The following is a 22,287-nucleotide window of genomic DNA, read 5'->3' on the forward strand; positions in this document are numbered from 1 at the left end:
GGGATTTTCCCGGACCGGGGCACGAACCCGCATCCCCTGCATCGGCAGGCGGACTCTCAACCACTGCGCCGCCAGGGAAGCCCTATCACTGGTCTTTTAAAACAAATTGCAGAAGTACATGGGGTTGAAACGCCTGTCAGCTCTTGAGGAGCTGTGTGGCGTCCCAAGTACAGCCCTCGGCTCCCAGCACGTCTGCTCCGGGGCAGGAGCCGCTTTGTTGCGCTCACCTCTCAGGAGCGAGCGGGCCAGGCCTCTCCTGAGCAGGCCGGTCCAGCATCGTCTTATCTCACAGTGACACCGTGCATGGAGGTTTGCTGCTACAAAGCACAACCACTGATTTCTGACCGAAACGACAGTCAGAGGCTGAGAAAAAGGCCCTAGGGTTGGCTCTGCGTTTCCAAGATCACCAGTGCTTGCCTGAGCAGTGTGAGGGTTGCAGCGTTAGGAAGGCGTCTGGCTGTTGGGAATGAGAAACAGCTGTGTCACTTGGTAGATCAGCCCAGGTCACCCCGCCAGCACCCCGCAAGTGCTGGGGGAGAGATTTCCTAGAAAGCAGCCGCTGCAGGCCACACGACGCAGCGTGGCCTGGTGGGGGCCTCGGAGCTCTGCAAGCTCTGGGCGTCTCTGTTTCCCCCGGCAGTTTACCCAACGGGAAGGGTCAGTCTGGAGCCAAGAAGTCCCTGAAACAGCCTCCAGGGCCATCTGCTGCCGGGTGTACACTTCCCTTCCCTGCGCCCCACCCAGGGTTTGAGTCAGGGACCCGTGCAGGTCCTCTGGGTCTGTGTGTGTGGGAGCTGGGGCCTCCTCTTGCGTCTTCCCAGGGCTTAGTCAGCTGTCCTGTCCTTGTGATTGAAGGCCCACCTTTATCACCCGCACAGGGGTCTGCTCCCAGACCTCCTGTTATATTCATCGGGTCTGTTTCTTCACGGGCTGGGCCGTCTGTGATGTTGTGAGGTCGCGGAGGGTGTGTCTTTTCTTTTCTTTTTTTCCTTTTCTATTATTTGGCCATGCCGTGCAGCACGCAGGATCTTAGTTCCCTTACCAGGGATCGAACCCGTACCCCCTACAGTGGAAGCGCGGTGTCTTTAACAACTGTTCTGCCAGAGAAGTCCCTCGGAGGGTGTGTCTTGTTTTTCCCATGGTTTCTTGGCTAGTCTTAAATGTTTCGGTGTCCACGTGAACCTGAGGATCAGTTGTCTAGCTGCGTAAAGAAATCTCATCAGCATTTTTACAGGGATTGCCCTAAATTTGTAAATTAACAAAGGGCTTTGTAAATTAACTGACTTCCTGGTGATGTTCAGTTGTCCTTTCCAAAGACAAAGGGCGTGGTCTCATTTATTCACACGTGCTTTTGTGTCTTTCAAGAGTGCTAAAGTTTTCTGCAAATAGGTTCTGCACGTTTCTGATTAAATGAATTTTGTTCCTAAATATGTTTCCTTCTTTTTTGCTAGGGTAAGAGGGGTTTTCTGTACCCTCTGTCTCCTGACTGGTTATTATCTATGTACATAAGGGTGTTGGTTTCTGTATGTTAAGTTCTCTGCATCTGCCTTACTGGGCTCCTCTGGCCACTTGAATCGGCTTCACCGTCGTGTCTTGGCTTTTCGTGTACAGCATCATTTGATGTGCAGATTGAGGTGGTTCTGGGGTCTCCTTGTAGTCTGACCACGGCAGTGCCTGCAGCACACGGGTGGGCTGCCTGAGAGGCACTGGGCTTCCTCAGCCCGGCCGGATCTTAACGGGAATGCCTCCCTGTTCCCGTTAAGTAAGGTGCTGGCTTTAGTTCTCAAGTGTATAAAAGCATGTTATCACGTTAAGGAAGGATCACTTCCTATTTTCATAGAGAAAGGGGTATTGGATGTTTGTCACAAACGTTTTCATCATCTGTAGGTGTAATCCTGTGACTCCTCTGTAGGTCTGTGATTTTTCTAGTATATTCATTTTCTAATATTGACTCAGCCTTGCAATGGTGGTGTGTTATTTTTTTTAATGTGGTGTCTGAATCTTTGCATGTATCTTATGTAATGTTTTTGCATTAATATTCCTAAGCGATAAGCTTGACTTTTACTTGCTCTTTTTCCAGACTTGAGCCTTATGCAGACCCTTATTACGACTATGAGATAGAGCGGTTCTGGCGTGGCGGGCAGTACGAGAATTTCCGGGTGCAGTACACAGAAGCGGAGCCGTACCATAACTACCGGGTATGTGGGGCTTACGTGTGTAGGTCAGAACTTCACTGATGGACCCATTAAAATCGTCCCTTTTTTGTGTGTGTGTGTGTTACATGGGCCTCTCACTGTTGTGGCCTCTCCCGTTGCGGAGCACAGTCTCCGGACGTGCAGGCTCAGTGGCCATGGCTCACGGGCCCAGCCGCTCCGGGGCGTGTGGGATCCTCCCGGACCGGGGCACGAACCCGCGTCCCCTGCATTGGCAGGCGGACTCTGAACCACTGCGCCACCAGGGAAGCCCTAAAATCATCCCTTTTTTATTTATAGGACTTTATATGAGCTTAATTGTGTGGGCGTGGTGTACTCATTTCAAGCCCCGGTTGACTGTTCGTGGAGAACTAATTCGGGTCCATGGACTGACTTTGTGGTGATTTGAACAGACTCTTCCTTGGGTTAGTCTGTGCTCTTGCTCTGTTTCTCACCGGAGCTGCTGGCTGGGTGACTGATGCCAGCGGCAAGGGGTGTGTCCCACCCGCTTGAGCACATCACTCTCTCAGGCTGCTTAGGACCACCCTTTACGGGTCGTGCCGCCTCATGCGCTGGCTGCCTGGGCCACTTCCAGCCATTGCTGTTGGTGCTTCTCTGAGATGTAGTAGATTTGTGAATATATGCGCTTCAGTCTCTGAGTCCCTGACTGTATGCTTTTGGCGTGAAGCTGCCGCTTGGAAGAGATCTGTTAAAAGCAGATTAGCAGGACTTCCCTGGTGGCGCAGTGGTTAAGAATCCACCTGCCAATGCAGGGGACATGGGTTCGAGCCCTGGTCCGGGAAGGTCCCACACGCTGCAGAGCAGCTAAGCCCGTGCGCCACAACTACTGAGCCTGCGCCCTAGAGCCTGTGCTCCGCAACAAGAGAAGCCACCGCGATGAGAAGCCCGCGCACCACAATGAAGAGTAGCCCCCGCTCTCCGCAACTAGAGAAAGCCCGCGCACAGCAACAAAGACCCAGTGCAGCCAAAAATAAATAAATTTATTTTTTAAAAAAACAAAACAAAAAAACAGGTTAGCAGTTTTTGTGCCACGACTTAAGTCACATTCGTGAGTTTTTTGGAGCAAAGGGAGCTGACTGTCTGGGAACCCATCAGATGGTGAGCTTGTGGTGAGAAGGGGCCCCTGGTTGACCACGCTGTGCCCTCTCCCCGGCAGGCAAAGCAGACTCCTCGCTGGGGCCGGCCTGTGGTTCCAGGCGCCTCATGACAGCCGGGGCAGCCTCGAAGGGAGCAGGACCTGCTGGGGTCCCTGCCACCACGTCCCCCGGTGCCCCAGGGCCAGGCTGCCTGTGCAGAGCCCAGTCATCTCCGTCCCTCGACAAGAGCTAAGGCCAGAGAGGGCGCTCAGCTCCCAGCGGCCTGGGTGCTGATGTTGGAAGGGCAGGCTCTGCAGGGCACCCCGCCCGCCATGTGGCCTCAAGTCCGTTTCTAGCGCTGAAACAAGACCGCACCCCGGCGCTTCTGTCTCCTCCTGCTCTCGTGTGTCCTCCCCGCGCCTCCCCTTCTCAGTGGCTAATCGCGGCATGTGCGTATGTTTGGCTTTTCCACGAAGGAAAGGGAGCGGGAACGAGAGCGAGAGAACAGACAGCGGGAGCGGGAGCGCGAACGGGAGCGGGATCGGGAGCGGGAGCGGCGGCAGCGGGAGCGCGAGCGGGAGCGGGAGCGCGAGCGGGACAAGGAGCGGCAGCGGCGGAAGGAGGAGTGGGAGCGGGAGCGCGCCAAGCGGGACGAGAAGGACAGACAGCACCGCGACCGCGACAAGGAGCGCGAGAAGGAGAAGGAGAAGCCCAAGGCCCGCTCCCCACAGCCACCAAGGTGAGGCGCGTACCTTCGCCGTCCCCGGGCCTGGGGGCAGGGACCGGGGCTGCGGGGCGGGTGCGGCCACGGTGTGGCGCTCCAGGAGCTGGGATGCTGGAGCTGGAGGCCCGGGTGGAGGGCTGGTCCTCCCTGCTGGCTCTGGGCTGTGCGCTGGCAGGAGGCGCTGGGCCCAGGGCCCGAGGGGGGGCCCGGCTCTGGGGTTTCGGGCAGCCTTTTGGCAACAAAGGCGCAAACACGTATTTGAGTGCCAGCCCAGGACGTGGTCCTCACCAGAAGATCATAGCACTGGCTGAAGTGTGTATGTCCTGTGTGTCTTACAACTTTGTTGAGATGTAAGTCACATATCATTCAGTGCACCCATTTAAAGTGTCCAATTTCAATGGTTTATACCATAGTCACAGAGTCGTGGTGCCGTCACCACAATCTTAGAACACTTTTGTCTCCCAGAAGGAAACCTCATACCCATTAGCTGTCATTCCTCATTTTCCAGCCCCTGGCAGCCGCTCCTCCACTTCTATCTCTGTTTCATATAAATGGGGACATATAATGTGTGGTCTTTTGTGATTGGCTCCTTTCACTTAGCATAATGTTTTCCAAGGGTCAGCCACTTTGTGGCATTTATCAATACCTTGTTCCTCATTATAGCCAAATACTATCCCATGTGGATGGACCACATTTTGTCTATCCATTCGTCCGTTGACGGACACTTGGACTGTCCCGACATTTTGGCGACGGTGAATGTGGACATTTACGTACAGGTCTTTGTGTGGACATAGTTTTCCTTTCTCTTAGATATCTTTAGGAGTAGAATTCCTGGGTCAGGTGCTAAATATGCTTAACCTTTTGAGGAGCCACTAAACTTCCACAGCAGCTGCACTATTTCACGTTCCCACCAGATATATGTGAGGGCTTGGACTTCTTCCTCACCCTTGTCAACACTTACTATTACCCATTTTTTAGGTCCTAGCCATCCTAGAGGTTGTGGAATGGTATCTCATTGTGGTTTGATTTGCATTTCCCTAATGACTAACAACGTGGAGCATCTTTTCATGTGCTTGTTGCCTGTTTGTATATCTTCCTTGGAGAAATGTCTATTTAGATACTTTGCTTGGTTTTTAATTTGAGTTGTAAGAGTTCTTTATATTTTCTAGGGACAAGTCCTTTATCAGATATCTACTTTACAGCTACACTCTCCCATTCTGTAGGTTGTCATTTCACTTTCTTGATGATGTCCCTTTTCTTCTTTTTTTTTTTTTAAAGGAAGACCTCTTATTTTTTCCAGCTTTATTGAGATACAGCTGACATATAACATTGTGTGAGTTACAGGTGTGTGATGTGGTGAGTTGATATAATTACACATTGCAGGACAGTTCCCACAATATGGCTTGTTATCACGAGCCTCACATAATTGCCTTTTCTTTGTCAAATATTAATTGACCGGGTATGCAAGGGTTTATTTCTGGGCTCTGTATTCCACCCATTGGTCTATGTATCTGTTTTTATGCCAATACCATACTGGTTTGATTACTACGGCTTTATAGTACAGCTTAAAATCAGGAAGTGTGATGCCTCCAGCTTTGTTCTTCTTTCTCAGGATTGCTTTGGCTGTTTGGGGTCTTTTGTGGTTCCATACAAATTTTTTTTTTTTTAATGGACTGACACCAAGCATTGTAAACGGATGGCCACAACAAAATCAACAACGTTGCAATTACGAAACACGAAACACACTCACACTGTGTCATGATATTGACATTCAGTCCAGGAATCCTCCACTGTAACAGCTCCTTTACTTTGCAGTGAAAATTGATTTGTATATTTTTTGCCTCTGAGTCCTTGTGGGATTTTTTTTTTATTATTATTCAAACAGAAAGTCACAAAAATTATAACCATCCTCATCAGTTCACTCAGTCCCATGTAATTAATTTTTTTTTCATCTTGATCTTTTGTTGGCACTTTTATGAGTTCATCAGTTTTCCATTAGAGTTCTGAAAATGCTTCTTCATTCGGTTCAGCAGTACGGTCAGTTACCAGAAACCTGTACTTGTCAGAGTCTTTGCCATGAATCCCTTGAAGATGAAACCCTTTTATAGGAACATATTTGCAAAAGCATTACAGTACACCCAGAACTGTCTGTAAATGACAAAAGACTTAAAAATGACCACGGTTAAAGATTTGATGAAAGTTCATAATAATTCAATTGACAAGGAAATTTAGTTATTTCTGAGATATACATTTTAAAGTAATAACTAGAATAACTAAATCCTAAATTTTAGGATTGTTTTTTTCTATTTCTATGAAAAATGCCTTTGGAATTTTGGTAAGGTTTGCATTGAATCTATAGATTGGTTTGGGTGTTACATTTTAACAATATTAGTTCTTCCAATCCATGAGCGTGGAACATCTTTCGATATTTTGTGTCTTCGGTTTCTTTCATCAGTGTTAATAATTTTCAGTGTACAGATCTTTCACCGCATTCATTAGATTTATTCCTAGGTATTTTATTATTTTCGATTATCAATAGGATTATTTCTCTTTCACATAGTTTGTTGTTTAGTGTATAAAAACACAACTGATTTTTGTATGTTGATTTTGTATCCTGCAATTGTACTGAATACATTTATCAGTTCTAACAGTTTTTTGGTGGATGAAACAAGGCTCTCATCCCTAATTCTTGTCCTTTCGTTTGGACAAACTTCCGTCCTGTGTGCAGTTCTGTTTCTGAAAGTAAATGCCAGGACTGTAATCTTTCATTTTAGTTTGTGTTCAGTGCCAGATCTCACTGTTTTCATCCTCGGGATTACAATGAGCTGACCTCCTTGAACTAACTGTATTTTTTCCTAACATTGGGCAAAGTGAGGTTTTACAGAATACTCAGAGTAAATCATATTTTAGACGCATTGAGAGAGTTCTTTCTTTCTTTTAATTAATTTATTTTTGGCTGCGTTGGGTCTTCGTTGCTGCACGCGAGCTTTCTCTAGTTGCGGTGTGCGGGAGCTACTCTTTGTTGCCATGCGCGGGCTTCTCAGTGCGGTGCCTTCTCTTGTTGCAGAGCACGGGATCTAGGCGTGCGGGCTTCAGTAGTTGTGGCACGTGGGCTTTGGTAGTTGTGGCTCGTGGGCCTTAGAGCGCAGGCTCAGTAGTTGTGGTGCACGGGCTTAGTTGCTCCGTGGCATGTGGGATCTTCCCAGACCAGGGCTCGAACCCATGTCCCCTGCATCGGCAGGCGGATTCTTAACCACTGCGCCACCAGGGAAACCCAGAGAGAGTTCTTTCTTTAAAAGGCTACTTTGATGAATCTTTTTACATTACAGTAATCGCTCTTTATCTGAAATTTATATATCCATTTGAGTGTTTGAAGAGCTTTATTCTGATCTTTCTGTTGTTGGTCCCTTTGAAGCCCCTTTTTGGTAGAAGCCCTTTGCCCTTCTGTTCATACCCGCCAGCTGTTCCACCTCCGCACCGTTCACCGCGAGCGTTCTGCCCCAATCTTTGCTCTGCCATTGCCCCTGACTCCAGGGCTTTACCCACTGCTCAGAGGGGTCACCCCACTCATTCCTGTCTTCTCGCCCTGCTTTATTGTTCTCACAGCTCTTATCACCCCCTGACCTCATATTACTCGCTTATTTATCTGTTGTCATCTGTGGCCCTCGTAGAATGGAACCCCCAGAGGGCACTGCAGTCTCAGGGCCCGGCACAGTGGGAGCGCTCATGAGCACTTGACAGATGCCATCGTGAGTTTTGGGTTCACGTGACACAAGAGAGTGTTCTGCTTTCCAGGTGGTGGCTCGGGTGTCACTGCGTGTGGCTCTGTGGATTCCTGAACCACACGAGCAAGTCCACTCCTGTGCTTTCACAGTTCCTGAGTATGTTTCCTCCGGCTACAGGCCACCTTCCCCAGCCCTACTGGGACATCCTGCTCGTTTCCAAGGAGCCGGCTGACTCTTCCCAGGTTGATGTCTGTATTTCCAGCTCAGGGGCATCTCTACACGAGTGTGGCTTTAGGGACCCTGGGGAAGGGCAGGCCGGCTGTGTCTGCGTGTGACCACAGATCCACCCAACTTACGAGGGGTCACGTCTCGATGGACCCGTTGTACATTGAAAATGCATCTAACCTGCCAGACGTTGTAAAGTGTGGAATAGCTCATGTAATTTATTGAACACTGTACCGAAGGTAAAAGCAGAATGGCTGTCTAGGTCCAGAAGGGTTGTCTGGTGTAGTGGTTGTCTGCCCTTGTGGTCACGTGGCCGATGGAGACACTGTGGCTTGTTGCCCGGGCAGGGATCCAAATGCAGAATTCAAAGAACAGCTCCTACTGAAGGCATGACGCTTTTGCACCATTGAAAGTCAAAAAATTGTAGTCAAGCCATCGTAACTCAGGGACCATCTGTAGCTCATGGGACAGACGCCTGTGTTCACATTCCAGGGCTGCCTGGCCTCTCCACAGGGAAGTACAAGCAGATCCAAAAGGAAGGTTTTTTTAAAGGCAGTAGCATGTCTTGGCCTGGCCCCCAAGCAGCAGAACACAGTGAGAACAGCCTCCAGATCTGACGTTTACACAACCGCAGGGTCTCCCATGAGGAAGGGTTCAGTGAGAAAGTGGCTGAACTATCGGGTCAGGGTTCAGGAAACTTCGTGAATTCTTCCTAAAATCAGATGCAGCTTTTCTCATGGGCCGATCCGCTCTGCTGCCGGCCTCTGACCTGGTTTGCTTCCTTCTGTTGGGCTCAGCTCTGCTCCCATGGGTCTCCACCCCCAGCACCTACTACGCTCGGGGCGGGTGTGGGGGGCACTCCATCACTTGGGTTAGGCTGGCTCACTGGTCTCTGGAGTCTCGAATTCCATCTTTGATCACCCTGGCTGGGGCCCCGCCAGCCCGGCGACCAGTCTGGAGGGTGGGGTTTCACCAGAGCACAATTTCCAACATGGCCTCCTGTTTCCTTTCCCTTGATCACCCATAGCTGAGTGACCACTTCTTTAGGAGGTGGCCAAATTCCCTGCTGTGATTCCTTTATATGACCTCCCTTTTATAGAAGAGCTTGTTTATTTAGCCTTCGACAGGTTGGGAATTTTTCTTTTTTTAATAGATTTATTTACTTTTGGCTGTGTTGGGTTTTCGTTGCTGCGCACGGGCTTTCTCTAGTTGCGGCGAGCGGGGGCTGCTCTTCGTTGCGGTGTGCGGGCTTCTCATTGCAGTGGCTTCTCTCGTTGTGGAGCACGGGCTCTAGGAGCGTGGGCTTCGGTAGTTGTGGCACGTGGGGTCAGTAGTTGTGGCTCACAGGCTCTAGAGCGCAGCCTCAGTAGTTGTGGCTCACGGGCTTAGTTGCTCTGCAGCATGTGGGATCTTCCCGGACCAGGGCTTGAACCCGTGTCCCCTGCATTGGCAGGTGGATTCTCAACCACTGCACTACCAGGGATGCCCCGGGAATTTTTCATCAACAGCTGAATAGAAAGAACTTTTCTCACCTGAGACAAGAGACTGACAAAGCTTCATCCAGAAAGACCACTTGGGAAGCTCTTGTCTCCAACCTCTGTGTGAGGGCCTCTGGACAGTGGGGCATAGTCTGTGCCGGGATCTCACTTGTGGGTCCTGCGGATGTACGTGGGGGAAGATGATGACAGAGTGAGCGTGGTGATGGGTCTTCCGTTTCATCTGCGACAGCACAAGCTCCCTAAACCCGCCTTGGGGCCGGGAGAGGGAGGGAGGCGGGCACACAGCAGGGTGGGCACGGCCTCTGCCCGGCGCTGGCAGGACCCAGGGCTCCCTTCTTACACCACCTCCAACCCCTGCCCCTCACCTGCCCGAGCTGTCGCCCTGAGACACGTGGTTGGTGAGCTGCCTACTTCCTGTTGGCTCTTCTCCAGACCCCCGGGCCGGATGCCGTGCCGCTGTGTTTGGAGATGGCACCACTCCTTTCGTCCAGGTTTGCCTTTGTTAGGCCTTTGGAGACGTTTTGCGCACTCTGTGCCTGGGCTGTTTCTAGACTAGAGCAGCACGTTTCAGCCAGCTGTGTGGTGGGGAAGTCCCTCCTGGTCTCTCCAGCCGGGCCGGGGGCTGTGCTCTGCGGGTGGGGCGCCGGCGCTGGTCAGGATGCTCTCTGCAGAGGCAGAGGGGTTTCACTCCAGACAGAAACGGGAACCAGGACCTTCCTGCGGGGATTGCCCAGACTGCCTGTTAGCTCTAAAGCTGTTTACTGGACGTTTGGGTGCCTCTTGGTTGAAACGGCCCGCTTCTCATTTCCCGGGAGACCAGTAGTCCTCGTGAGGGAGCACTGTCCCCGCTTCCTCACACTCGCTGGAGCCCGGCAGGCTGTCACTTCAAAAGAAGGGAGGTTAAAAAAAAAAAAAAAAAAAAGGCAGGGAGGTGCCCTGCTCAAGCGTGCCCACCTGGAGGTCTGGGGGCAGGCCAGGAGCCACTGTTCTCGAAGGCCCTGGGGGCGGGGAGGTTACTATGCGGTTGACCAAGCAGCGGCTGGACCCCTGCCCGTGCATCTCCGTTCGGCTCACGCTGGCCCGTGGGCCGAGGCCGCCTGGCCTTCCGCTGCCCTGGAGACAAGGGTTATGGTCGCTGCGGTCTGCTCTGACCGGTCCGTGGGACTCTGTTGTCTTTGCACAAAAGTGCATGTCAGGTTCGCTCTGCTTTGGGTGCTGTTCCCTCCGTTCCCCTGGGTGCCGCTGCTCCCGCTCCGGCTTTAGCTCCTGCCGCGCTGGCTCCGCCTTCAGGGCCATCGGTCTCGTGTGCAATCCGTGGCTTTCAGGAATTTGAACACCACAAGCTGTGATCTGTGTAGACCCCCACGGTGGTGTCACCTGCCTTTGCTAACCTCGAGGGTGTCAGACGCTCGCTCTGGACCCCTGCCGCGCTGTCTCCCGGCACCTCCCACTCCACTCTGTCTCGGTCCTCGCGCTTAAGGATTAGGTCCCTGGCACTGACCTTTCTGTTAGCAAGAAAGACGCTCCCTGAGAGCTCAGGAAACCTTTCTTTATCTTTCTCATCTCATCCCAATCTATCCTGGTCACGGCTTACCTGCTGAGCTGCTCTGAGAAAGTCACCGTGCCCGGGGTGTTTTCGAGGAAAGGTGCACCTGTGTTTTAACTTCGTGCCTAACGCACTGAATTACAGAGGCTGCCCGACTGAGAAGGTGGAAAGACTCGTGGTCTCTCACGTGTTCTGACCTAACTGCAGACGTGCGGGTTGCAGGTGAATATGAAAGCAGTCAGGCCGTGGCTGCGCTTCACAGTGGGAATGCCATGGGGCCTGGGGTCAGCACAGAACGGAAGGCAGCTTGGGAGTGGGCTTGGGAATGATGGGGCCTCACCTTGGAAACAGAGTTTTCACGACCCCGCCCACAAATTGAAGTCCAACCTCATGTTGGAGTTGAAATATATTTTCAAAATCAGAGGATTAAAGCAAGAGGTCTGTGGTCCCAGGTGCCACTCACTGGGCACTGCCCTCACCTTCCCAGGCCCCCTGGGGAAACTGAGTAGGAGTGAGGGGGCAGGAGCGTGAGTAACGGGGCCTGTCCCGTCCCCTTTTCATCTGCGTGTGGGACCCTGGGTGCCGCCAGCCTGGCGGAGGCTGGAGGAGGGCTGCTGACAGCCGGACAGGTCATGCAGGCTGATGGCCGTCCTGGCCGGGGCCCTGGGAGCCGGCTCCACGTCCACCGGGCCCCGGGGTGACTTCGTCCAGTGCTTGGGAGGCCAGCAGCTTCGAGGGGAAGGGCTGAGAGAAGGCCCTCGGGAGGCGTGAGCGAGTCCAGTCGGGAAGAAGCCACCTGGGTGCTGCCCGTTCCCTCTCCCTGTGTCTCTCCCGCTCTTTCACCCTTCCATCTTAGAAGAGAACCTTCCTCCTTTTTATCTTTTCTTATCTGTGACCCCAAACTGGGCTTGCTGCTCAGGCTGGAGTCTGCAGACATCCTCGCTGTGGCCTGCCGTGCCTCTCACCTCCGCCCTGGCATTGCAAGGGGCCTCGGGGGCCCTTTCTCCTCAGAGTCCCTCTCTTGTGGCCTTGAACAAAGGGTCAGGTGCCTGGAAGATAAGATTGTTGTGTGGCCATGGTGGGGTGGGCTGCTCGGAGATCCCTGGAGGGTGTGTCCCCCTCTCTGTTCAGAATGCAAATTCCAGATCTGTTCTGTCAGTTTTCGATGCCACAGTCGTCCCCCTCCCAGCTGTCCCCGCTCCCTCGGGTTTCCTCCCGTGCATCCCCAGCTTCCCGTCGTGGAGTGGCCCGTGCGCCGGCCTTCGGTGGCTGGCCCGTGGGGAGAGCCTGGCACGCCTGCTCTTTACTGCAGTCCAGTATAGTTGCTTGTCTGGCTGCCAGGCTTTCCAGGTCTCTTTCGGCTCTCCTCTGGGGTGTTGTCAGAAAGCAGAGGGACAGGCTGCGTGTCATGGGTACCGACCTAGGCCCCGTCCTCTGTCACGGCTCCCCCGATGCCTGAGTTGGGAGCAGGCCTGCTCTGCCTCTTCCCCGCCCTTCCCCAGTAGTATAGGAGCAGTTTCCCAAAGCAGGATTGTTCATGAACTCTGTCGACACTCTGAACTGACATGGCTGCATCGTGAATCATGCCGTTGGTTTCTGTCTGTTTCTCCCTGTGTTAGAAGAGCCGCAGGTTGACAGAGCTGGGCCATTCTGATGACTTATGAAAAACCTAGTGATCAAGGTGTTCCGCTTTCTGTTGCATTTTTAGGATGAGAACAACACAGGAAGTGTAAAGGTGAAAGCTGCTTGGGACGGCCCGGGCCAGGCCAGTCATCAGGCGGGTTTCACTCCCTTCCTGGACACTTCCAGGAGGACTCACCGAGGAGCTGGTGGGGCAGTGGCGCTCAGCATTTGCGGCTGAGATCACAGGGATCTTATGCCTCAGCTTAGTGTGTCCTTGGGGCGATTTTAAACGTTGGGTGTTGTTCCTGGTGTGGGACTCTCAGCAAATAGTAGGCGTGGAACGTGCTCGTTGGTGGATTGATTGAAAAGGCCTGAAAATATCAACAGGTGTTGGTTGTTGTATGTTATGATGTAATGTAAGTAGATGCTGGTGATAGAAAATGTATGTAATTCTAAAAATCTAGTCCCAAAAGGCAGGACCATTTTTGAATAAAACTGTGGTGTTTTGTTGGCACCCATAGAAGGTGGGAATCAAAGGCAAGACACAGTTCTTAAGTCTGACAGTGCTCTAACCCAAAGCCCAGCAGGTTGGCGGCAGGGCTGACAGGCACTGCTACGTTGTTCTTAAGGTCAACGGACAGGACACGCCCAGAACCCTCTGAAAATTGAGGGTATCTAGAATTGTGACAACGCTGTGGTCCTGTGTGCAGACAAGATTCTAGAACAGGAGAAGACAGATTAATGGGAGAGCACAGCCCCTCGGAGTAAGAATTTATATGCCCCAGAGACGGCATCGCCCACAAGCCATTCTGGAACGGAAGTGGGTCCACTGGCCTGCGGGATAGTGGGCAGGAGCGTGCACCAGAGAGGGGGAGGGGGTGAAAATAGCAGGTCTAGAGCAGGTAGAAGCGAGTGTGGCTTAGAATGGAGAAAGCTCTGTGAGCCTGGGAGAGGCTGTTACACTTGTAACAAGCGTTAGCACCACCAGCGCAAGTGAAAGCCGATGGCCTGGGAGAAACACAGGACGCAAAAGCGTTCCCAGAAAACTGGCCAAGAACGAGACACAACCAGAGCTCAGGTGGCCTCCCCGCCGCCAGGTGCCGCTGCACAGATGGGAGCCCGTTTCTGTGCGAGGAGCTGCCATGGCTCAGGTTTACTTTTGCGTGGGCTGCGCTGTGGCGCCCCCCCACCGGTTACACGGGAGCCCAGAATTGATGAGGGGGAGGGAAAACAGGCAGCCTGGCCGTGCTGAGTGCAAGCTGCTTCAACTTGCAGGGAACGTGTGACAGTTTACCAAGAACCTGTTAAACGCTCTCCTCCTTTGGCCCACTGATTCCCCATCTTAGGAATTTGCCCTTGGAGAAACGTGATGTCCGTAAAGATTTATATAAAGGGTGATTTTCTTGTTCTTTGTGTTTTTTAAACACAGAAACAGCTAACTGTAGAGAAATGTCTAAATTACATAACACCTGACCGTGAACTCCTGCACCATCACGGAGGCCAGCTCCGGGTGGAGCAGTCCCCAGGCGGTCTCAGCTGTGCTTCCAGGTTCATCGCGGGGAATGAAATAGAGGCAGAGAGGAAATTCAGAGGTGCTAAATGGTGGCTGACCCCAGAGAGCGAGATCCTGGGGTTTTTATTTCTCTGTTTTTACTTTCTGTGTGGCTTTTTAATTAGTAAACATCACAGGGCCAGCAGATACCTTCATACTGAACTGTTCTGGGACCCTGTGCTCTGGCTCCCTGTAGAGCAGGTCTGCTTTGGTGTGGGGTGCAGGGCACCCTGGCTTGGAGCTGAGCCTTGTCTCCAGTGCTGCACTGCTGAGCTGCTGCCGACCCCCTGCTCCCACTCCCCTGCGCGGTTTGGCCTTGTTGCGTTCCCGGCTGGTGGTGAGCACGTGGGGCGTCCGCGTGGCGGTGGCTTGCTCACGGGGCCCAGCAGGTCCTGCTGTCACCAGCCCGCTGGCCCTCAGTCCTGATGCTCTTCGTCACAGCGTTGACCTGTCCTGCTCTCGTCCCTCTCGCTGGGAGACGATGTTCCTTCAGTGAATTAAACCTAAGAGGACAAAGGAAATGTGTACGGCTTGGGTTTAACTCGTTTGCAGACAAGGAGTTCCTCAATCCCGTGAGCTTCCTAAGTGCTGGTGTGCGGCCATTGTGCACCAGCTCTAGAGAGAACGTGCCAGGCCCCTCCCTGTGCTCCCGGAGCCCGTGCAGCGGGGAAGGCGGGGGTTCTGGGGGAGGAGGCGCCGGATGGCCAGCTACCCTGCTGCCCTGGGAGGCACCGCTCGTGGAGAGAGCCCCGCGTGTCTGGTTCCAGGTGAGGTCTCCCATAGACAGAGCACCTGCTGCCCTGTGTGCCCGGCGTTCCTGGAGTGAGCCGTTAGGTCACAGTCTCTCCTCTGACTCAGTTTCTTTCACAAAATGGCACTGCTGTCTGCCGGGAGGTGGCCCTAGACCTGCTAACCCCTCTGTGATTTCAGCCGTCAGGCTGAGCCACCAAAGAAGGAGACGGCCTCTGCCGGGCCCCAGGTGAAGAGAGCCGACGAGTGGAAGGACCCCTGGCGCCGGTCCAAGTCTCCCAAGAAGAAACTTGGGGTATCGGTCTCCCCTAGCCGGGCACGACGACGTCGAAAAACATCAGCCTCATCGGCCTCTGCCTCTAATTCCTCCAGGTAAGGAGGCAGGGAGGTCAGCGGGACTGAGCGGCGTCTGTGTGCTCCACGGGGCTGTGGCGTGGCTGGGTTCCAGAGCATCGCTGGCTAACAGGACTGACACTTCACACCTGGTGAGGCTTCACATACCCCCCGGAGCCATATCAGCCAGGGTGCAGGCCACCCAGAGTGGAGCACAGACCTGGGCAGGGGGCAGCGTGGGGAGAGACACTGCTTGGCGGAAGACCAGAAGAGCAGCCTGGCCCCAGTGTCTAGTCGGTCCACCTGTCGCCTCTGAGTTTGGGTCAGCAGCTATGAAATGTGTGTGTAGTAAGGTCTGCACAAACAAGTGAGGATGCTGCGGGCGGTGAGAGCGGGGGCTCTCCCTTAAGAGGGCCAGGAGGGGCCTGCGGAGGTGGACGGGACCTGGACGTGTCTGTGGACTCAGGGTTTCCACTGCCTGCACTGGTGGACACACAGATGCACACACATGTGTCCGCCCGGGTCAGACACACTCACCTACACACACGGGCACACGTATCCTGGCTGTCCCCCGAGGGCCTGGGAGCTGTGTCACCGATGACAGTGAGCACACCCAGCACCCAGGTCTTAGTTTCTAAGCACCATTCCCACGAGCCAGGGGACTGGAGAGCAGCGTGTCCGCGAGGCAGCCAGAGGGCGGGCATGTGTGTGCGAGCCGGGGCAGGCAGAAAGAGACCCCGCCTTCTCTTCTCCCCCGGGCTGCAGGTCGTCGTCGCGGTCGTCCTCCTACTCTGGCTCCGGCTCCTCCCGGTCCCGGTCCCGGTCCTCGTCCTACAGCTCCTACTCCAGCCGCTCTTCCAGACACAGCTCGTTCTCAGGCAGCCGCTCCAGGTGCGTCCCTGAGGCCCAGGAGGTGTGGACAATGCCGGCTCATCCGGGTTCCTGTGTGACGGCAGCTTTCTGCTTTGACGGGGGCCTTCCGGGTCCTCATTGCTTGAGGAGGAGTCTCGCTAGGTTAGGCGTCTGGTGAATTCTGAAGAACACACAGCGAGGGGCTGAGGAACCAACACGGGTGCACGTCAGGGCTCACAGGCCACACCGATGTTGGCCTGATTGGGGGCTGTGCTCATAGCACAAACGAGGCAGCCACGGGGTCAGCGCCAGCTCGGGTGACCTCCTGTGGACCTGCACTGGCCACACGTGGTGGGTCGCATTCCAGCACACTAGAATTTTGGAGTGTGCGCAACCCCTGTTTGGGGGGCTCAGATACAGAATGTTTCCATCTTCACAGAAGGTGCTACTGCCCTATTCCAAAAAGATCGGGAGTATTTCCCCACTGAAAATAGGCAGACTGCTTGGAATGTTAGAGAATTTCTGGTCATCGCCTGGGTGGGAGGAGTCACTGGTTCGCATGAGGAATAGGAAACGGCTGACACCGTTTTTGCCTCTTCAGCCTTTTCAACAAGTGCAGGCTGCTGTGTGCGCCTCCATCCCCGGTGCCACCTGCACACAGACCCAGAGTCACTCCCCCGCCCTCTCTGCCTCCTGCCAGCCTGAGGCGCGCAGGTGGGGCCGCGCCCAGGACAGGTCTGGGACCAGAGGGAGGCTGCGAGTGGAGGGGCCGCCTGTGTGGCTCTGTCTCTGCGGTCGCAGACAGGCGCAGCTCTCCCAGAGGGCCGCAGCAGGGCGTGGACCCACCCCTACGTGCTCACATGCACACCACGCACAGACCCACACAGACACACGTGCCCACCGCTTCCCTGGGGAGCACGTCACTAAGTGTTCTTGGGGTAAACTGATGGGTCCTCCTGCGGGGTCTGTGGCCCCCAGTGGCGCCCCTTCCTGGCAGGCTGTCTCACCCTAGGACAGCGTAGAGCGGGTGGGAGCAGCACAGGAGATCACTGAAGCTGTTGCATCTGAAGGCCGCGTTCTTGTGTTCGCGGACTTAGACGACAGCTGGGCCTGCTTTTCCTGAATGTCATCTTGTGCTGAGTGACAGCTGTGAGAAAGGAAAGCCAGCCTTTGGCTAAGGGTATCCAGAGGGCTAGCTGTGGGCACTGGGCCTCACGGCCGTCCTGCCAGGAGTGTAAGCAGTGCCTGGGTGTCCAGGGGAAGGCTGCCTGTAGGAGGCTGAGAGGGAGACAGTGAAGATACCGATCACCAGTGGCAGGAGAAGCCTTCTGTGGTTTCACGTGACAAATAAGGCTGGTGAGCTGTGGGGAAGGAGCCTGGAACCAAGCTGATAAATGGGGGGTTCTGGCAATCCCAGGGGGTGGGGGGCTTACCTGCAGTCTCCCCTCTGTGAGCACTGGGTGACACGGGGACAGACGGAAGAAGGCCCTGTGTGTGGTCTGTATGCGGCTGAGCTGTTCTCACAAAGTCGGGGGCGCTTTCTTCGCTACTTAACCTTCCCCTCGGGTTGTGTTTGCGAGCCCCACCGACTGTCCCAGGGCCTCCCCGCCGGCTCCCAGGTGATGGCTGATGGGGTGCTGCCTGCCCCTTGGCACCTCTTTTCCCCTGTGACATGCATTTGAGGAGATGACCGAGACCTGTCCGAGGCTGATCGGTAGCCCCTGCAGGGGTGCGGCCGGGCGGAGCGCCTCCTCTCACCTCGGTTCACTCCCTATAGGTCCCGGTCCTTCTCCTCGTCCCCGTCCCCGTCCCCGACGCCCTCGCCGCACAGACCTGTCAGAACCAAGGGGGAGCCGGCTCCGCCTCCCACAAAAGCAGGGTGAGTGCTGGGGCGGCCCCGGGAAGCGGGCAGGGGCGCGGGGCGTAGGCCTGGCCTCGCACTTCCTGGCTGTGGGCCAGGACATCCGTGCTCCAGCGTGCTCACTGTGGTGCTGGAGCCTCACGTGTCAGGAGCCGGTGCGGCACGTGAGGGCCCCTTGCCCTGGGGACCTGCTGTGCTCTGCCCTGGCTGTGTCCGTGGCAGCCTCAGCCCTGCCGTCCTCACCTTCTCTGCTGCTCCTGGGACTGGTCACATCGATCCTTCTCCACAGATGTGACGACGGGAGGGGTTAGAAGCATCTAGGACTTAGCACACAAACCTCACAATACGTGGCGTGCAGGGTTGGGGTGCATGGTCCGCCGGGTGAGAGTGCGCTCCGCTCCTGCAGCTCTGCCAAGAGCGAGGCCCGTCCCGACATTGGCCGTCCCCACGCGCGTCTGGCCCCAGCCCCCGTGGCAGGTTTTCCTCCTGAACGGGGTCGGCTCCCGGGCCTCAGGCTTAGGAGTCCTGGGCGGCTCACTGTTAGGAAGGGAACGGTGTTGGCACGTGACTTAGGCCCCAGGCACCGCACCCACCTGAGCTGTACTGTTGTGGGGGGACCCTGACCACAGTGCGGGCGCTTCGGGGCCTCAGGCTTCACGCAGGTGGCGTCGGGCAGGGTAAGCGCGGGTCTGCCTCCTGGGCGGCACGGGCTTGGACTCAACCCTGCTGCTGTGCTGAGCGGCTTCCTCTAACGCAGACTCTGCTTCCTGCTGGCGGCAGCGTTGCCGGCAGGGTCTGCTCTGTGGCCCATCTGCACTGTGCGTGTTCAGGGCGCTTAACAAACCGGCAGGGTATCTTCCCCACGCGACGGTGAAGAACAGCTTGGGGGCCATTTTCCCGACTCCCCTGGGGTCCCCAATCACTGAGGGAGCTCGGCACTGCTCCGGGGCTCTTCAGCCGGCCCCGTCTTCCTCCCTGTCCTTTCTTGGAGGGGGAGGCTGTGGGATGCTCAGCGTGGGGTGGGGTCCGCAGGAAACAGCTCCTCACAGGGGAGTTTGCACATGCACTGCACGCGCCCCGAGGTCGGCCGGCAGGGCAGCCTCCGCCTGCCCAGCCAGGTCTGACCCTCCCTCTGTCCCACGTCACAGAGAGAAGCTGCTGAAGAAGCCAGCCCCACCTCTAGCCCCACCGCAGGCCCCCAAAACCACCGCTCCTGCCCCCGAGCCCACCAAGCCCGGAGACCTTCGGGAAGCCAGGAGGAGGGAGCGGCAGGCCAGGAGCCCGCCCAGGAGGTGAGTGCCCCGGCCTTCCGGGGCTGGCGGAGGGGTGCTCGCAGGCAGCGGAGGCCGGGGACCGCGGCACGTCACCGAGCCTCGGTGTCCCCAGCAGCTCGATGGCTGCGAGGGGCCCGGGTGCTCCCTCGGTGCCAAGTTCCCCCTTGCTGGAGGCACAGTGTGAGGGGAGCTGGCCAGGGCTGTGGTTGGTTCACTTTGAGGGAATCAGAGCCCCGCCCACTGCCCGGTCGGTGGCGAGTCGCTGGGGGCACGTTGGTCTCAGGCCAGCGAGCCCCGGCTTGGAGGAGCACCCGCGTGTCAAGGCCACAGAAACGTGAGCAGCCGGGCTCTTGGTTGTGTTGTAGGCGGACTGTCAGCGGCAGCGGCAGCGGCAGCAGCTACAGCGGCTCTAGTTCCAGATCCAGGTCATTATCCCATCGGCATCTGCCTCTGTCCCCCCAGTCAGGGTCCAGGGAACCCCGGGAGAGGCCACGTTAGGTGTGAGCACCCTCCTCCCTCGGGTGGCGGCACCGTGGGTCCGAGGAGCTGTTCCCGTGCCGCTCTGGCGAGGAGGGGGGACGGGCTGAGGCAGCTGGGGGCGGCCAATCGAGAAGGTTTCAGGAAAGAGCAAGCGGAAGGGGGTGCTGCCGTCTAGTTCAGAGAGCAGGCGCGCCGGGCCGGCCCCAGGGTCCTTGCAGCCGGTTCCCTCCGCCCTCTGCAGGCAGCAGGTGGCGCGTATACATTTGCCCAAAGCTGGCAGAGTAGGTCTGGGGTGTGTTAAAGAGCAAACCTTCCCAAAAGGCTGGGCTCTTCCCTTCCCTGTTGCAGCCTCCACACCTTAGGACGCAGTGCTGCCGGTTTTCTCAGAGGGCGGGAGTCCCTGTGGAGCCTGGGCTGTGAGGGCCGAGGAGATCGGCCGTGTTCAGCGCCTCCTGAGCGGGCCCGTTGGGTTGTCTGGCACAGCGTCTGCTCGCGCTGTGGCCCATGTCCGCCCTCTCTTGTGCCCCGTCGCCAGGGTGGGTGTCCAGCTCTTGGTCACAGTCAGCCGTGTGTCCCTGCCCAGCTAACAGCACAGTCGCCTGTGAGCACGAGGGCCTGGCCACAGCCACGTGGGCGTCCCCTCCCTGGGCGGCACCTATAGAGTGCCCAGAGCCCCCCACATCTCGGCCTGGGTGGGTTCCCCTTCCCTGGGAACAGGAATCGGGTCTCGGGCTGGGGCCGCGGTGCAGACGTGCTTGTGCGTGCAGGTCCCTGAGCGTGAGCAGCGTCTCCTCCGTGTCCAGCGCCACGTCGAGCAGCAGCTCAGCGCACAGCGTGGACTCGGACGACATGTATGCGGACCTGGCAAGCCCCGTGTCCTCGGCTAGCTCGCGGTCCCCCACCCCAGCCCAGACCAAGAAGGAGAAAGGTAGAGCCTGTGTGCAGGGGAGGGGGCGTGCAGCGGCCCCACGCTGCCAGTGATGACGCCTCCCCCAGACGGCACGCGGGCGGCCGCCTCAGCGGGACAGAGGCTCTGATGGGCGTTTCTCACGGGCAGGAAAGTCTAAGAAAGAAGACGGTGTGAGAGCAGATAAGCGGAAGCGGGATCCGTCCACGCAGCCGCCCAAACCCTCGAGAACCCCCGCGGGCGGCAGGTCCTCCCAGCAGCCCACGACCCCCCAGCAGGCGCCGCCCGGCCAGCCCCCACCGGCCACGTTCATCGCCCACAAGGAGATCAAGTTGACTCTGCTGAGCAAGGTGAGGCCGTGGGCGGCGCTGCTGGGGCTCTGAGGCCCAGGGCCGGGCCGGCAGGCGGCTCTCCACGTCACCCGTTTCGTCCTGCCCTCCCTGTGGGCAGTGCCTGGGGGCACAGGGTAGATGGGAGACGGGCCGGTTCCCACACGGCAGCCCTGGGACCTGGGGCAGGGAGCAAAGCAGACTTGGCCTCCGAGTTGACATCCGCGATGCCCTGAGAGACCGGAAGGCCTCGAGACCGTGGGCCCTGCCCCCCTTGGGGCCACGTGGCGCAGGAGCCCCAGAGGAGTGCCTGCAACGGCGGAGAGCAGGTGGCCGCCTGCTCCAGGGCCTGTGTTCGCTCAGGCCCTGGTCCTCCTCACAAACACCCCGTCATTCCAGGCCGCTGATAAAGGGGGCAGGAAGCGCTACGAGCCCTCGGACAAGGACAGGCAGAGCCCACCTCCAGCCAAGCGGGCCAACCTCTCCCCGGACCGAGGTGAGCCTCCCGCGTCTGGAGCCGGCGCCCCATTCACCCTTGAAAAGTCTTGAGGGCCTCGGGGACTTCTGATTGAGTGGGTCGTGTCTATCGACATTTACAGTTTTGGAAGTTAAAACTACATATAATACTTACCTTTAAATATAACACAGGTAAGATTTTTCATAGAAAATAACTATCTTCCAAAACAGACGTTAGTAGGAGTGGCATTGGTCTTTGGTTTTTTACAACCCTCTTATGGCTGGGATCCCATCTCTTCTGGTCACACAAATCACTCGGCCTCTGGAAAACCCCACCCGGGCTTGTGAGGCCGTGAGCGTGCGGAGGGCGGGCAGCATCTCGATGTCGCGGGACGCACCTGACTGCTGCCCCGGCGGTGCTTGGCCGCACCTAGAGAACCACTGGCCCAGGCAGAGCCTCTTCCTGACTGGCTCTAACTAGTAAAGCAAAAGCCTGAGTGTTTCCAAGCCGTCTTTCCCCCTTAAAATGGAGAGGTCCCGTGAACCCCACCAGGAGCAGGAGGTGGACACCGCCCGGCCCCTGAAGCACACCCCCCGGGGCCGCCTGCACGCCTCTGCGGGGCGGGATCTCCTCCGCCTGCCCTCGCTCAGGGCCCCGCACTCGCACGACAGGAAGCCCTCCTTCCCGTTCTTGGTTTTGCCTATATATATTTTTTTTTTTTTCTTTTTTTGCGGTATGCGGGCCTCTCACTGTGGTGGCCTCTCCCGTTGCGGAGCACAGGCTCCGGACGCACAGGCTCAGCGGCCATGACTCACGGGCTCAGCCGCTCCGCGGCATGTGGGATCTTCCCGGACCGGGGCA

The 22,287-nt window shown here is 56.4% G+C and overlaps 1 protein-coding gene across 2 annotated transcripts in view; it reads left to right on the forward strand.

The window, feature by feature from the left end:
* The window catches only part of ZC3H18 (zinc finger CCCH-type containing 18), a 43,558-nt gene that overhangs the window by 19,662 nt on the left and 1,609 nt on the right, over positions 1-22,287 (forward strand). For both annotated transcript variants that reach the window (XM_065899694.1, XM_065899695.1), the window contains 10 exons: positions 2,081-2,198; positions 3,766-4,028; positions 15,114-15,305; positions 16,032-16,157; positions 17,896-17,997; positions 19,128-19,271; positions 19,619-19,678; positions 20,501-20,661; positions 20,791-20,990; positions 21,369-21,465. In XM_065899694.1, coding sequence (XP_065755766.1) covers positions 2,081-2,198; positions 3,766-4,028; positions 15,114-15,305; positions 16,032-16,157; positions 17,896-17,997; positions 19,128-19,271; positions 19,619-19,678; positions 20,501-20,661; positions 20,791-20,990; positions 21,369-21,465 — 1,463 coding nt within the window. The remainder of the gene's footprint in view (positions 1-2,080; positions 2,199-3,765; positions 4,029-15,113; positions 15,306-16,031; positions 16,158-17,895; positions 17,998-19,127; positions 19,272-19,618; positions 19,679-20,500; positions 20,662-20,790; positions 20,991-21,368; positions 21,466-22,287) is intronic.

This window comes from Phocoena phocoena, chromosome 20 (genome assembly GCF_963924675.1).
Source record: "Phocoena phocoena chromosome 20, mPhoPho1.1, whole genome shotgun sequence".
In the NCBI taxonomy this organism is placed as follows: Eukaryota; Metazoa; Chordata; class Mammalia; order Artiodactyla; family Phocoenidae; genus Phocoena; species Phocoena phocoena.